This window comes from Mirounga leonina, unplaced genomic scaffold (genome assembly GCF_011800145.1).
Source record: "Mirounga leonina isolate KUSES-001 unplaced genomic scaffold, KU_Mleo_1.0 Mir_166, whole genome shotgun sequence".
In the NCBI taxonomy this organism is placed as follows: Eukaryota; Metazoa; Chordata; class Mammalia; order Carnivora; family Phocidae; genus Mirounga; species Mirounga leonina.
Window position 1 is genome coordinate 30,085,088 of NW_023270418.1, and position 14,311 is coordinate 30,099,398.

A 14,311-nucleotide genomic window follows, 5' to 3' on the forward strand; every position below is an offset into this window, starting at 1 on the left:
AAATGTTTTCCATTTTTATCAACTCAAAAAAAGGGGGGGGGGGCTGCTTTTCTAATAACCAGAAAGGCACGGAGTCCAAAGTTAGGTCCAAGACTTTGTCCCTGACCGTAAGGGACATGTTCTCCCCGCCGGAACAGGACACCGAAGTCCGCTCCGAAGCGAGGCCCCGTGGAACTGGGCGGTGATGTCCTGGGGCTCCCTTGTTAGCACGATTCCGTCTCCACCGCCAGGTTCTCCCCACTGCAATCGCTGCCAGGAGTTCCGGGGTCCGCAGCAGCAATGCTGCCTCCGGTGATTTTAACCGCACCTTCCCACTCATCTCAGTAACTCAATCCGCGCTTCAAACTCCAGTGAAAAGAAATCTGAATTGGCTCCGGAAGGCTCTTATCACCGGGAACTTGGGAATTGGGAAGATGGAGCCCAGCAAGAGTGCGGGCGGAGGGTAGGCGGGGCGGCAGCCACACCGCACTGCGAGCCCCACAGGTGTCGACGCCCGAGGGGATCCCGTCGCTAGGGGCGTTGCCAAGGAGGGGCCACGAGGAGGGGCGCCCTTCCGGGAGGAGGGCAACTGCTAACCCGGAAGCGGTCGGCAGTGCGGCGCTGTTTAAAGATGGCGGCGGAGGAACCTCAGCAGCAGAAGCAGGAGCCGCTCGGCAGCGACTCCGAAGGTACTGACCCGGGGAGGGCCATTCGGCCCGGGCTACCAGGGGCGATGCCGGGTCGCCGGTTCCCGAGGAGGCTAGGGGCGGGGCCGCCGGCGGCCGGGGCCGAAACGCACCGACGGCCCCTTCTTCCGCCGCCGCCGCCTCCCCTCCCCCTCACAATGGAAGGAGCCGCCGCCGCCGCCGCCGCGACCCCCGGCTGGCTGGGCCGGCGGGCGAGCGAGCGAGCGAGGCGGGCGCAGGCCCGCGGCTCTTTCCCTTCGCGCGCGCCCGGGGCGGGGCCTGGGCCGCCCCGCCCCCCGCCCAGCCCCTCCGCGCCGGCCGCCCGGCTCCCGGGTCCCCAGCCCTCCCGCCCCAGTCCTTGCAGTCAGGCCGGGGCCTATAGACCGGGGCCTGGCCGCCCGCCTTCTCCAGAGCAGCCCACGCCCGGCAGGGCGTCGACTTACGCCGGGCCGCGGAGCACAAAGGACTGGGCGGGCCGCTCGGGATGCAGCCGGCGGCCGGGGGTTGTGAGCGGCCGCGTTGTGTGCCTCTGAGGACTGCAGCCCTCGTTTCCGGTAGAGCCCCCTCTTCTGGCTTTGCAGCCTGTTTCCTCCTGCTTGGGCATTGCTTTCTTAGACCTCTGGAGGTGGACCTTTCAAAACGGTGCCGCCCTCTCCCTTTTCACCCGTGGTTAGGCCGCGGGGACCGAGTAGGTCACTTGAGTGGGAGGGACAGCTCTGTTGCAGGGCAGTGTAAGGGATGGGTCAGAGCCCAGCTGAGGATTGGGATGCTCCGGCTCAAAAGGATTGACCTTAAAAGTCATTTAGCACACACCCCCTTCTAACCGCACTCTTGAGAGACTGGATGCTGGGAGTCGCAGGCCCCCAGAAGAGACTTGCTCAGGATCACATAAGAGCGAGCAAGGACCAGAATTTCAGGTCCGGCTCCTCACCAGTGGCTGTTGAGGGTGGGGTCCACAGGTTCACTGATGAACACTTAACAGTATGCCTTCAAGGTACCCGTCTTCCTCTTGACATTGCAGCGAGGAGAGGAGAAGGGTGGTGATCGTAGCCCCGTTTTACAGCTGAGGAAAGGCCTCTGCAGTGAGGTGGTGGAGGAGAGAGATTGTGGTAAAGAGCTCAGACTTTAGAATTAGGCACACCTGGGTTTGAGCACAGGTCTTCGTTAGTTACGACCTTGGGCAAGTTACTTCACCAGTCTGCGTTTGTTATCTGTAAAATGGGCATTAAGAAAACCCAGCACAGCAGAAGGAGGAAGGGTGTGATCGAGTAAAGTGCCGGCTTATGGGAAGCTCTCCTTCAGCCGGGAACTCCGCCTCATCTTACTTTCCCCAAGAGACCCTGCCTGGCCCCAGAGCGTTCTCAGGCTGCTGGGAATTGATGTTAGAAAGTGGGGGGCGGGGGGGTGTTAGAGCTGAATGAGTACACCTTGGGGCAGGACACACCTTTGCCCCCTCATTTTAAAGATGAGAAAACTAGGGCTTGGGAGGGAAAGGACTTTGCCAAGACCGGTGGGGTAGAGCAGAGTGTTAAATGCAAACTTGCAGATTCCATGCCTGCTCTCCTGGTCCTGGCTGCTCTTGTCATTGGCCCAGCTGCCTGGCGTGGAGATAGCTAGGGCCCACTGTAATCCTTGGCTTGCTTCCTTCTTCCAGGTGTTAACTGTCTTGCTTATGATGAAGCCATCATGGCTCAGCAGGACCGAATTCAGCAAGAGGTGAGGGGCTGTGGCCAGTGGCCCTGTTGTGGGGAAGCATAGCCTGGGCCTGAGGCCTATTGTTTATCTCTACTTTGGAAGCCTCCTCCTCTCCGAGCTGTGCTAGGTACTGGATGTCTTGGGGAGGGGCGGGGCGTGTGGGGGGGTGTCACTGTGCCCCTGGGTGATTGCTCCAGCTCTCCGCCTTTAGGTGTTCTGGCTGTTAGGTGTGGGTCACTCCATCTGCGTGCCAGAGCGTGATGGGTTTCCTCCCTCCCTGCAGATTGCTGTGCAGAACCCCCTGGTCTCGGAGCGCCTGGAGCTTTCGGTCCTGTACAAGGAGTATGCTGAGGATGACAACATCTATCAACAGAAGATCAAGGTGGGAGCCTGGCTGAGGGGGCAGGAAGAGCCCTGGGGGTAGGGGCAGGAGTGTGCCTGCTTCAGACCCACTCCTTGCTGGCGGGACCTCAGAGAGGGTAGCATGTTGGGGTAGCCCTCTGGTCGCTGGTTCTCAAGTGTGCAGACTCGGGAACTGAAAAGACCTTGATTCATATCCTGACTCTGCCATACAGCAGCTGTATTCTCTGCAGGTCCTTCAGGGTCTCTGAGCTGTGGGGTCCTCTGCTGTGAAATCAGAATAAAGAATGTATCTGCCCTACGGCGGGGAGGGAGGGAGATGATGCCTGTGGGGCCTGGTGCAGGCTGGGTAGGGGCTGAGCGGCTGGGAGAGGCCAGTCCTGTGCCTGCCTCTGGGATCTTTGTGAGGGGTAGGCGGCACTGGGGCAGAGGGACCTGTGGACCTGTGCAAGGCCGGGCTCTCTCTCAGCCTGAGGTGAGACCCTTAACCACTCACTCTCTTTGGGAGCGGGGACAGTGGGTATGTGTAGTGTCCAGTGGGCACAGCCTGAGGGCTTAGTAAATGTTATCTCCCCGCCCCGCCCCAAGATCAGAGATGCTTAGAACCTTCCACCTGAAAGGAGGTGCCTTTGGGGTTATCCATATTGGGGGCCAGGGAGGTAGGTGATGGAAGGGGGCCGGGTTAGGTGGTGAACAGGGCACCACAGGGCGTCAACCGGCACCAGGGAGCGGAAGCCCCGGGGGCAAATAGGAGTGTCCTTGCCTGTTGCTCCATTGTTTCTGGATCTGTTTTTCCACTGTAAGCTGGAAATAATGATTTTGACGTGATTTCCACTGTAAGCTGGAAATAATGATCCTGACTTCTGACAGTAGGCAGCTAGTTCAAAAGTAAAATGTTGTGTGATCCAACGGCACACCCGCGGGCCAGATCCAGTGGCCTGGTCTCTACTCTGAGCCCTTGCTCAGAGTGACCCACACCTAACAGCCCTTGCTCAAGAGCACTGTAGAGCGCTGAAGGCACTGGCTTTGGGGCCTGACAGACCTGGGTTCAAGTTCTGGCTTCACTCTGGCTGTGATTTTCGGCAACACGCTGAATTTCTTGGAGCCTCTGTTGTTCTTCCTGCTGAGTCATTCAGCACATGTCCGAGTGTCCACTGTGTTCTGTCTGTGCAGGAAGTCTGCCTTAGTGCCCCCACAGCCCTACTCTGTGCTGGGCCTCAGCCCACCTCTGCCTGGATCCTAAGCCTGGACAGCAGAGCCCAAGCAGACTTGGGTGATCTGCTCCTCTGTGAGGATTTAGGTTAGTGGGCACTGGCTGTCAGCAAAGGGCCTGGCACAGGGTAAGTGCTCGGAATGATTCTAGTAGCTTTTCCGGTAGCTACAACGATTTGGGCTCTTCGTATGCATCGTGTGATGTGATGATGGCCATTTGTGAGCACATGGTGTGGGCCAGGCACCGTTTTAGGTACCGGAGGCCGAGTGAGGAGTGCAGCCGACACGCTCCTGCCCCCACAAAGCCCGTGTCCTAGTGGGAAGACGGAGAATCAGGCAGAGGTACCTGGGGTGTAGATGTCAGAAGGCGGTAAGTGCTCTGGAGAAAAGTAAAGCAGGGAAAGGAGAGGGAGTGGGAGGGCGGGTGGAAGGCCTCGCCGAGAGGGTGGCGTTGGAGTGACAGACTGAAAGCAGCAGGGGAGTAGTCTGTGGGGGTGGGTGGAGTGGGGCAGGCTGAGGCCGGGGTGAGGTGGGGTGAGGTGCGCTGGAGGTTTGTGGCTGGAGCAGCGCGGGGGAGCAGGAGGGCTGGGAGACGGGCACGTGGCCAGCGAGAGGAGTATTAGCAGGTTTCTCTGGTTCCTCTGGCTGCTGGAGCAGGGACACCTGGGAGGAGGCCTGGAGGAGGGGGTGACTGGGACCGGAGTGCCAGAGGGTAGTGAGAAGCCGTGGAGAAGAGACTTGGTGGATTGAAGCCTTTGGATCTGCCTTGGATTGGCGGGGGCGGGGGGCGGGGGGTGGGCAGGGGCTGTGGGCGGTGGACAGGTTTTGGTTTGAACAGCTGAGGGGCCGCGCCTTGCAGTTGCCCCAGGGGTGGGCTGTGAGGAGAGGGGGCCTGTGGGGGTCAGGACGCGCCCCATCGGGCTGGGCAGCTCAGACAGGACAAGCAGTGGAGACACTTGGATGGGAGTTAGTGGGAGTTGACGGTGGAGATGGGGCAGGTGGAGAGGTACATTTGGGGCTATTGGAATCCCAAGAGCAGCGGTGGTACGGGAGTGAGTGCGGTTGACCCGTGGAAGCTGTCCCAGGCCTGAGCGGGGTGGTGCCCTTCCCATGGCAGGTGTCGTGGATGGGGGTGTGGTGTGCAGGTGACGCGTGGTGTCTTGAGGAAGGGTGCTGGGTGGTTTGGTGGCGGCCCTGACCCTCACAGGTTGAAAGGACGAGGAGGACACGGCGAGGCTGGGGCCTACAAGCTGTGTGAGGGACAGTATGGACGAGGAGGGGGGGTGTGGGGGGTGTGGGGGTGGGGGGGTCATGTGGTGGGAGGCATCCTCTCTCCTCATGGTGAATGCTGTGCGGAGCGGCCAGTCTGGGGAGGAGTAGGCTTGGCCCTTGGATTGAGGAAAGGCAGGCATGGCCTTGACTAGAGTGAAAGCCCGCTTGGGTTGAGTTAGTGGAAGAGAAATGGAGACTGTGAGCACAGACGACGGCCAGAGCAGTTTCGCTATAAAGGAGAGAAATGGGGTGGTAGCTGGAAAGGAATTCATGTGAAGCAGAGGATTTTTTTAAGCAAGAACTAGCCTTGTGTTTGTATGCTGATGAGTCTAAACCAGTAGGGAGAGAAAAATTGATGATGCAGGAGGGAGGGGGAGGCTTCCTGGAACAATGTCCTTGAGTCCAAGGGAGGGGACCGGCTCTCAGGCGGACCAGAGGGGGGCCCAGTGGAGCCTCAGCCCCTCCAGGGAGCAGGAGAGAAGGCTGCGGCGGGTGTGCTGGCCAGGGCTCAGGTTCTCCGTGAAAGTCCTCAGGAAGGAAGCGAGGTCACTGGGAAGGTGGGTAGGGGGTTAAGGAGAATGCGGGAGGCCTGCTCGGCACATGCGTGGGGGAGGTTGGCCAGACGGAGGAAATGGCACTGCGTGTGGGGAGGGAAGCAGAGCTGGGCCAGAGCAGGGGCCTGTGAGCAGGCGGGGCCGGGTGTAGGGGCCTGGGAGGCTGTGTCCCTGGTGGGGACTGCCCTGTGGAGCCCAGCCCTGCAGCCCCATCCTGACTTGTTTCCCTGGGCTCACATGGTTTGAAAGACTGCTCTCTGGAAAAGCTGTGTCGGACCAGCACGGATCCGTTTGCCCATTTTTAGGAAGAAATAGCCCCGTGGGCCCAGCAGCCTGGCATGCCCCGGGGCTGGTGAGGACACTGGTGCCCCCAGCAGCCCGTGTGTGCCTGAGTCCCAGGGTCCTGAGGCTGCTGGGGCTCCGGCCAGTGGGTCACGAAGTGACTCCCATTCCTGGAGTCCGCGGCCAAGGATGGCAGGTGGCTGCTGGGAGCTCCATTGTCCCTGCTGTGGTATGACCTCTGTCGGGGGCAGGGAGGGTTCCCCTGGCCCACCCTGGTTCTGGCCTGAGGTTGACAGGCACCCTGGGGGTGGGGCGGGTGGGGGCTGTCTCTTTGCAGGACCTCCACAAAAAGTACTCATACATCCGCAAGACCAGGCCCGACGGAAACTGCTTCTACCGAGCTTTCGGATTCTCGCACTTGGAGGCGCTGCTGGACGACAGCAAGGAATTGCAGCGGTGAGGCTGGTGGGCGCAGCGGGGTTCCAGGAGCGCCACACGGGGCTTCCTCGCTCAGGGCTCCCTCCCACTCTCAGGGACTAGGGGGTGCAGCCCCCGACTAAGGCCCGACGCCGGCCGGGCTTCTGCTCTGGTGTTCCGTTCTGAGCTGGGGATGCCCCCCTCCCGCCGCCGTGTTGGCCGGTTCCCCAGTTCTGGGCCCGCCTCCCCACTGCCCGGCCAGCCCATGCCCACCTCCCTTGCCCACCCACCCACAGGTTTAAGGCCGTGTCTGCCAAGAGCAAAGAGGACCTGGTGTCCCAGGGCTTCACCGAGTTCACAATCGAGGATTTCCACAACACGGTGAGCCCGGCTGCCCCTCCCCCCTGTCCCCCCCCTCGGCCGGGGTGGAGGTGGGGTGGCCTGGCGGCGGCAGGGCTCACCCATCTCCTCCTTCGCTGTACCCTCTGTGCCCTGTGGGTGGCAGTTCATGGACCTGATCGAGCAGGTGGAGAAGCAGACCTCCGTAGCCGACCTGCTGGCCTCCTTCAACGACCAGAGCACCTCGGACTACCTGGTGGTGTACCTGCGGCTGCTCACGTCGGGCTACCTGCAGCGGGAGAGCAAGTTCTTCGAGCACTTCATCGAGGGGGGGCGGACGGTCAAGGAGTTCTGTCAGCAGGTGCTGCCCCCCTTTCTCTCTCGCCTCGGGGTGGGGGGAGCGCTGACCCCCGGGCCCTCACCCCCCCCACCCCCCGCCTGTGCCGCAGGAGGTGGAGCCCATGTGCAAGGAGAGCGACCACATCCACATCATCGCGCTGGCGCAGGCCCTGAGCGTCTCCATCCAGGTGGAGTACATGGACCGCGGCGAGGGCGGCACCACCAACCCGCACATCTTTCCCGAGGGCTCCGAGCCCAAGGTGTACCTCCTGTACCGGCCCGGACACTACGACATCCTCTACAAATAGGGCTGGCCCCGCCCGCCGCTGCCCCGCCTGCCCTCCCCTCTGCCAGGCGCTAGACATGTACAGAGGTTTTTTGTGGTTGTAAATGGTCATATTTCACCCCCCTCCCCGTCACGCAACCTTCCACATTTTATTAAAGGGGATGCTGGTGGTGAGCCGCGTGTGTGCGTGTCCCTGCTCTGCCGCCTGCCCGGCTGCTGTGTGTCCGGCTGTCCCCGCCCTCCCCCAGGTGGGTTCCTCTTGGCTTTCCACCTGTCCACACCCGAGCCTCCCCACCAGGAGCAGTTTTGAGGGGGCTTGGCCTCTTGGGGACCCCCCTTGGTGAGCTGCTCCCTTCTCTTCAGGCACCCATCTCCCTCCCCTCCTTAGCCGGCCCAGGGGCTTCCACGAGAATCTTGGCGGTTCCCCGGGGGGCTTGCCCAGGGACCTAGGACTGCCCAGGGTGCAGGCCGCTCCCCCTTAGGCCCTGACTCCACCTTGCTGTCCTGGTCAGGGTCCCCAGACCTGAGCTGCCTGCCCTCCCATCAGGGCTCTGCATGGTCCAGTCCTGGGTGGAGGGCTGACATTGGGGGACCTGGCTCAGGGCAGGGGGAGGAGCTGGGGTGGCACCAACCTGGCTGGGGAGGGGCGGCCTTCAAGCCGGTGCTTGGTCCATGGTACCCCAGGTCTAGGCAGGGCTTTGCCAGGCTGCCGTTCCTCCCCCAGCCCTCCCCCTCCCTGCTTTGCACCCCCTTTGCTCCGGCCACACTGTCTCTGCATTGCCTTCCTTTTTGCCTTTACCTCTTCCCCCTCCCCCAGCACATGCGGGGTCTTGGCCCCCAGGCTGTGAGCTCCTTGGGGGCAGGCCCTCAATAAATGTGACGTGCTGCTGCCCACCTCTGCCGTCTGGCCCGTGCCTCCGCCCGCCCCGCCACCAAGCGCGCTCGCCAGCCCCTTGAAGCTGAAGGCACCTGTCCGCGCCTCAGGGCTGCGCCTCCTTCCCCAGCCAGCACTCGGACTAGCCGCCGCAGCAAGGGTGGTCTTTTTTTTTTAGATTTTATTTATTTATTTGACAGAGAACAGGTAGGCAGAGAGGCAGGCAGAGGGAGAGGGAGAGGCAGGCTCCCCGCCGAGCAGGGAGCCCGATGGGGGGCTCGATCCTGGGGACCCTGGGATCATGACCTGAGCCGAAGGCAGCCGCTTAACCGACTGAGCCACCCAGGCGCCCCAAGGGTGGTCTTTATTAGGAGGCTCCTGGGGGGCTGAGGGAAAGAACTGGGGGCCCAGGCCCAGCTGCAGGCTTCGGGGACCTCTTAGAGCTGGGAGCGAGGTCCAGTAGGCCCAGGCGAGTCTGTGGGCAGAGCAGAACGGTCAGGGAGTGTGGGCCCTGGGCTTCCCCCAGCCTCCCAGGCTGCCCTCTTGGGTTTCCTGCGTGGGGGTGAGCGGGGGCAGGGAGGTGAGCCCGTGTGTTAGTGGGCGGGTTAGTGGGCAGCCACATGGCGGGCCAGGCCCTGCTTACCAGTCCTGGGCAGGGTGGGCGGCGGGTGCCGTCACGCTGGAAGGCAGAGGACAGTGAGAGCCTACCCTGGGGCAGGTGGGGGAGGGGCAGGGGCCGACTCAGCGCGGGCGCGGGGGGATGGGGGGGTGCTCACCCACTGGGAAGTAGTGGGGGAGCCGCTGCAGGTAGATGCTTTCATCCTTCTCCAGGAACACACAGATGATGAGCCGGTCCACCTGCGCCAGGGTCTGCTCAGCCTGGGCGGGGGGCCGCCCCACCCTGGCTGTGTGGTCTTATCGCTGCCCCCACCGCTGCAGGTTTTCACCTGCCTTGCTCTGGAGGGGCCCAAAGACCCTCACAGAAGGGCTTCACGGTGTGCACCCCACCGCCCTGGGCTGAGGAGAGTAAACCGGTCCCGAGGGAAGGGGAGGGGATGCATCGAGGGCTGGTCAGCGGAGCCGGGGTGCGGCGCCCCCTCCCCGCCGCGCCCCCGTCTGATCCCCTTGACTGGGCCCCGGACTCACCTTGTCCTTGTGTTGCTCCAGCCACTCGCGCAGCGCGGCCAACACCACCTCCGCCGCCGCCTCACTGGGGTAGCCTGGGGACCCGGCGGGGCCGGAGTGAGTCCGGGGCTCTGGCCCGCCCCCTCGCCGCCCTGGGACCCGCCCAGCCCCACCCACCCGGCTCTGCCCCACCCCTTCCCCCCCGCCCGCCCAGGCCCCTCCCTGCGTCTGGGCCCACCCCCTTCCTAGCCCGGCCCCGCCCCCTTCTAGACGCCCCCTCCTCCGCGCCCCGCCCCCCCGGCCCCAACTCACCAAACACGCCGGTGGAGATGCAGGGGAATGCCTGTGGCGGGCGCGGGAGGTGAGAGGGAATTGGGGACAGGGTCACTCTCCGCCCGCCTCCCGCCCGCCGCCTCCGGGGGCGCCTTCCTCCCCCGGTTCCAGGCCGCCCCCACCCCCGCCTGGCGCCCGGCCCCCCCTCACCGCGGAGCGGAGCCGATGCTCTAGCAGCAGGTCGAGGCTGCTCAGGTAGCAGCTGCGGAGCTCGGCCGCCTGGCTGGCGCTGGGCTCTCCGTGGGCGATGGGTCCCACCGTGTGGATGACATCTACGGGAGGCGACGGCGTCAGACCAGCCGGGGTCCCCAAGAGGTCAGAGGCTTTCTCCCCCTGCCGGCCTGGGCCCTGGAGGGGACAGGAAACAGGCCCTCTCCCCAAGTTCTAGGAGTGCCCCGCCCATGTGTGCCCTCGAGCTCAAATGCGCTCCTCCATAGAGACAGGCAGGTCCGCGCTGGGCCGCCTCCCCACATCTGTATGGACCCGGCCGAGACGTGGGGCGGAGGGGGTGAGCCAAGACACTGCCCCCTCAGCTCTTCCCCTCCCCGGCTCCACGCATTCCCCTCCCGCCACCCGCGTCCCGGCGCGTGCGAGGAGGGGCCGGCTCCCGGCACTAAAGGTGAAGAAGGGACCCCTGAGGAGGCCTCCAGCAGTTCTGTGGGGGCTGCTGCCCTAGCCCCGTAATTACACAAGGTGCCCTGTCTGCGCCCCACAGGAGGGGGGGCGGGGGGCGGGACTCACACTTGGCCGGCAGCCGGTAGCCGCCGGTGATCTTGGCCTTGCCGGTGTCGCAGCTCTGCAGGGTCCGGCACTCGTCGGTGAGCAGGGGTCCGGCAGCGCGGTGGATGCAGCCGTCCACTGCAGGGCAGGAGGCAGTGAGCCGTGGGGTGAGCCGTGGGGCTCCCCGCCTCACGCCTGAGCCCGTTTTACAGAGGAGAAGGCGGAGGCCCGAGCACAGACTACTCGCACCCCCTCGGCTGTGCCAGGGCTCACCCGGCGCCGCGCCTCCTCCCGCGGCCTCCAGCCGCTCGCGATGCCCGCCGCCCCCACTGGCCCGGCCCAGGCGCCCGCGCAGGCCGCAGGCGCGGGGCGGCCGGCAGGGGGCGCGCCCGGCCCGCCCTGCTCGCTCCCCGCCGGGCGGGGGCCTCCCGCTGCCGGGGTGGCTCCGTTACGCGGGGTCCGCGGCGGCAGGAACCGCCACCCTAGCCTGGCCCAGGGGAAGGTCGCCCTCCCGGCTCTGGCCCGGAAGCACCGCGGGGGCCGCGACCACTGGCCGCCTCCGCCCGAGGAGCCCGGGGGCGCCGACAGGCACCGCGCATCCCATCCCAAGGCGAGGCTGCTCGCGGCCGCGGCAAACTCTAGGACCCACTTCACAGATGAAGAAACTGGGGTCACCCCATTACAAGTGGCAGGTGCGCTCTGGGCCCGGAGCCTGGGTCTTCCAGCCCCTTCGTGCGCCACGCGGGGAGGTGGACGGGGCCGCGCAGGTGGATCCGGGCGCGCGCCCCTGCTCGTTAGCGCGCTGCCTCGTTAGCGCATCCGGCTTAATTGGGGCGGGCCTGGGCTTGTTTCTCTGAGGGCGGCTCCGGGGCCTCGGCAGCGACCCTGGGGACGCGGGCCCAGATAAACGCGCCCGAGACGCTCCTCCAGCCCGATCTCACCCAGGCGCCACAGCCCGAGCGGCCCCGGCGGGAAAGGCGGGGCTCGGCTCTCGTCCGCTGTGCCAGTGGGGACACCCCGTTCCCCTAGGAGTCCACGGCCTCATCTGGAAAACAGCCACAGTGACCCCTCCTCAGGGGAGGGGTTGGCACCGTGGCCAGGAGAACGTGACCCACCGCTGGCCGCTCCCTAGCTCCCATGGCACCCCGGGGTTCGTGCCAGGAGCTCCTTCGGCACCAGCGGCAGGAAAGCACCCCCATTTCTCCATTCTGCAGACGCGCAAACAGAGGCCCTTCCTCCTCCATCACAACCCCACCCCCAGTGTCTTGGCACAGGTCCAGGGACACCAGCTGGACCACCCCCCTCTTTCTTCTCTCTTCTTTTGTGCCCTGTGGGGCCCAATTAAACCTAATTTCGTGACTTCACTTGGAGCGGGCACCAGGCGATTTCCCAGAGCATCCCGGGGGTGGGACGGCTGGGGTAGAGGAGTTGGGGGAACCCTGGGAGGGCCTCTGGGGTTGGGTCCCGCCCCCTCCTCTCCTGTGCAGGGAGGGGTAAGGGTGGGGGGGCCATGGGAGGGGGTGGAGAGTGGCACCCAAGGCAGGGCCCCCGAGCTACGGGTCCAGGTGGCACTCAGTGGGCGTGCAGCCTGCACTACACAGTGTCCCCGAGCAGTGGGTCCGTTCTGGGTGAGGTGCCGGGTGACCACCCTGCGCCTCCTGCAACAATGGGGGCTGGGGAGCTGGGCAGCCTGGGTTCTAGTCCCGGCTCTGCCAGTCACAGATGTGTGGCCTAGAGCATATCACTTAACCTCTCTGGGCCTCAACTGCCCCATCTGTAAACTGGGGTAATAGTAGACCTCCATCTCACAGGGCTTTTGGAAGGATTCAGTGAGTTCATTTCTGTAAGGTGCTTAAGCCAGTGCCCGGCATGGGTGAAGGTGACGTGCGTGTTGGCTCTTAGGACAGTGTGACAGCAGAAGAATGTGCTCCACGTGTGTATACCTGAGAGTGTGAGGGGAGGCGGGTGTCCGGGTGGGTGGTGGAGCGTCCGGGGCATACGGGGGTATGCACAAGAACGGGTCTGAGCCGGTGCTCTCCGGGGCCTCCCGGCCCTGCCCCGATGGCGTCAGCCTCTGGGCACCCGGCTGCCTGCCATCTCCTGGTGCCATGCACTCCGCAGGCGACCTTGGCCTGCTGTGCACGCTGTGCGGAAGTGGAGCTCAGTGAGATCTGTGTTTCAGGGACTTAATGTTTCCTGCAGAGGTGTCCAGGCTGGCAGCCAGGCCCTTGGGACTGACCTGGGGGCATGAGGGGGAGGAGGGAATCCGAGCTTGCAGAAGCCTTGCGCCCACCCCCCCACCCCCCTCCGCATCATCCAGGCCAGGGTGACTGCCCTGAAAGTGCCTAGGGGATCTGTGCCCAGCCCCAGGCAGAGATGAGGGCCAGGCCCTGGGCCCCACCCCTGCCCCACCCTCTCCCCAACAAGCCGGAGCACAGACTCGTCCCTCCTGCCTGGCCCCCTCCCTGTCCACACCAGCCTGGTCGCTCTACCGTCTCCGAGGGCCAGAGGGGACCCACAGCCTGCTGTCCTTAGCCACACGCCCAGAGGGTCGCCGCTGGCCTGTCTCCCCGTGTGAACTGCAGCTTCCCGGGCTCTGCTTCCTCGGCCCTGTCCTGCCTCTCCCGTGGGGGGAAGCTGAACCCTAGAGCCCGCAGGACGTGGCTTCCTGGGGTCTCACCCAAGGGAGATGTCCCTCCTCCCCCCTTTCCACCTGACCTGGGGGCTGCCCGGTAGGAGGGTGGTGACCCCAATTCATACCAGTTCACCCTTGATCCCTTCCCCGGGACCTTTAGCCACATCCGAACAAACCTCAAGCCTCCAACTCAACCCCTGTTCCATCCCAAGTCAGCAGAAAACCTGGGGTCCCTCCCATGGAGACGGACCCCGACCCACGTGTCAGGGGTGGCGCCTTCCTCAGATGACTCTCTGCCGGGTCCAGAAGGCACCCTTCCGCACTAGCCTGCCCTAAGGGCCGCTCTGCCTCCTCCCTCAGCCCCGACCTGCTCCCCCTTTAGGCTCTCCGGGCTCTGGCTCCTGAGTCCCAGCCCGCACAGACTTCTGGGGCACCTGCCGGGCGCTGAGCAGGTCGCATCTCCTTGTCGGTTCTCCCAGCCACCCTAGGAGGTGCTACTATTTTCCCTGCTTTATAGTAGACGACACTGAGGCACAGAGAAGATGAAAGACTTGCCCAGGGTCACACAGCTGGACTGTTCTACTTCCTCTAGGACCATAGAAGGCTTTCTCTCCGGGCCCCCCCAACCTCCCTCCCATCCTGGCTGGCTGGCTCCCCCTGCCTCCTTGCGCAAACTCGGCCTGTTGTCTGCACACCCCTCTTCCCTGCAGCAGGGCTCCTGTCCCCCTCTCCATGTCAACACATCGCCCTCCCGACAGAGGGACTTTGGGGACTCTGGTTGCCCCATGGTCTGGGGTCCCTCATCCCATGTGACTGTTCAGCTGTCCCCATGCTGCCAACCACTAGGCACCGCTGTCCAGCAAGGCTGCCTTGGAGACGGTCCGCCTGCCTCCCGGACCTCTTCTGTCCTGGCCTGAGCTCGTCAGATGCTGCTCCTGCCTGGGGTCCCTGTGGGTCCCCCACCAGCTTCGCCCCTGCTCCCAGGCTCTTCCCCTAAATGAGCTCAGCCACAGCAGCCCTGCAGCCCTCCTGTGTCCCCCCCGCCCGGGCCCTGGTGTGGCCTCCACACCTGCAAGGGGCCTGGGGGGGCCTCAGCTCACACCCCGCCCCTTCCTAGGAGGTTTGGGGGGGTCGGGAGGCCCCCGGGAGCAGCAGGGGCTGGAGCCAGGGCCTCCCAGAGCCCCCAGAGCCCGCAGAGGCCGA

General features: G+C 64.5%; 2 protein-coding genes across 2 annotated transcripts in view; one reads left to right on the forward strand and one right to left on the reverse strand.

Moving 5' to 3' along the window:
- Positions 1-564: 564 nt before the first annotated feature.
- On the forward strand, positions 565-8,315 carry OTUB1 (OTU deubiquitinase, ubiquitin aldehyde binding 1). Its single transcript, XM_035013108.1, has 7 exons — positions 565-668; positions 2,320-2,381; positions 2,644-2,742; positions 6,378-6,496; positions 6,754-6,838; positions 6,963-7,157; positions 7,246-8,315. The coding sequence occupies exons 1-7, from the start codon at positions 611-613 to the stop codon at positions 7,441-7,443; spliced, it is 816 nt and encodes a 271-aa protein (XP_034868999.1). The 5' UTR covers positions 565-610; the 3' UTR covers positions 7,444-8,315.
- Positions 8,316-8,577: 262 nt separating this feature from the next.
- MACROD1 (mono-ADP ribosylhydrolase 1) overlaps positions 8,578-14,311 on the reverse strand; it is a 147,500-nt gene continuing 141,766 nt past the window's right edge. The window contains 7 exon segments of the mRNA XM_035013106.1: positions 8,578-8,770; positions 8,939-8,974; positions 9,072-9,153; positions 9,442-9,515; positions 9,733-9,763; positions 9,904-10,025; positions 10,495-10,611. Of these exon segments, the coding sequence (XP_034868997.1) occupies positions 8,970-8,974; positions 9,072-9,153; positions 9,442-9,515; positions 9,733-9,763; positions 9,904-10,025; positions 10,495-10,611 (431 nt within the window). The 3' untranslated portion in view covers positions 8,578-8,770; positions 8,939-8,969.

Coding starts and splice junctions, on each gene's coding strand:
- OTUB1 (XM_035013108.1), top strand. CDS start 611: ATGGCGGCGGAGGAACCTCAGCAGCAGAAGCAGGAGCCGCTCGGCAGC. Junction 669..2,319: donor GCTCGGCAGCGACTCCGAAG/GTACTGACCCGG, acceptor TCCTTCTTCCAG/GTGTTAACTGTCTTGCTTAT. Junction 2,382..2,643: donor AGGACCGAATTCAGCAAGAG/GTGAGGGGCTGT, acceptor CCCTCCCTGCAG/ATTGCTGTGCAGAACCCCCT.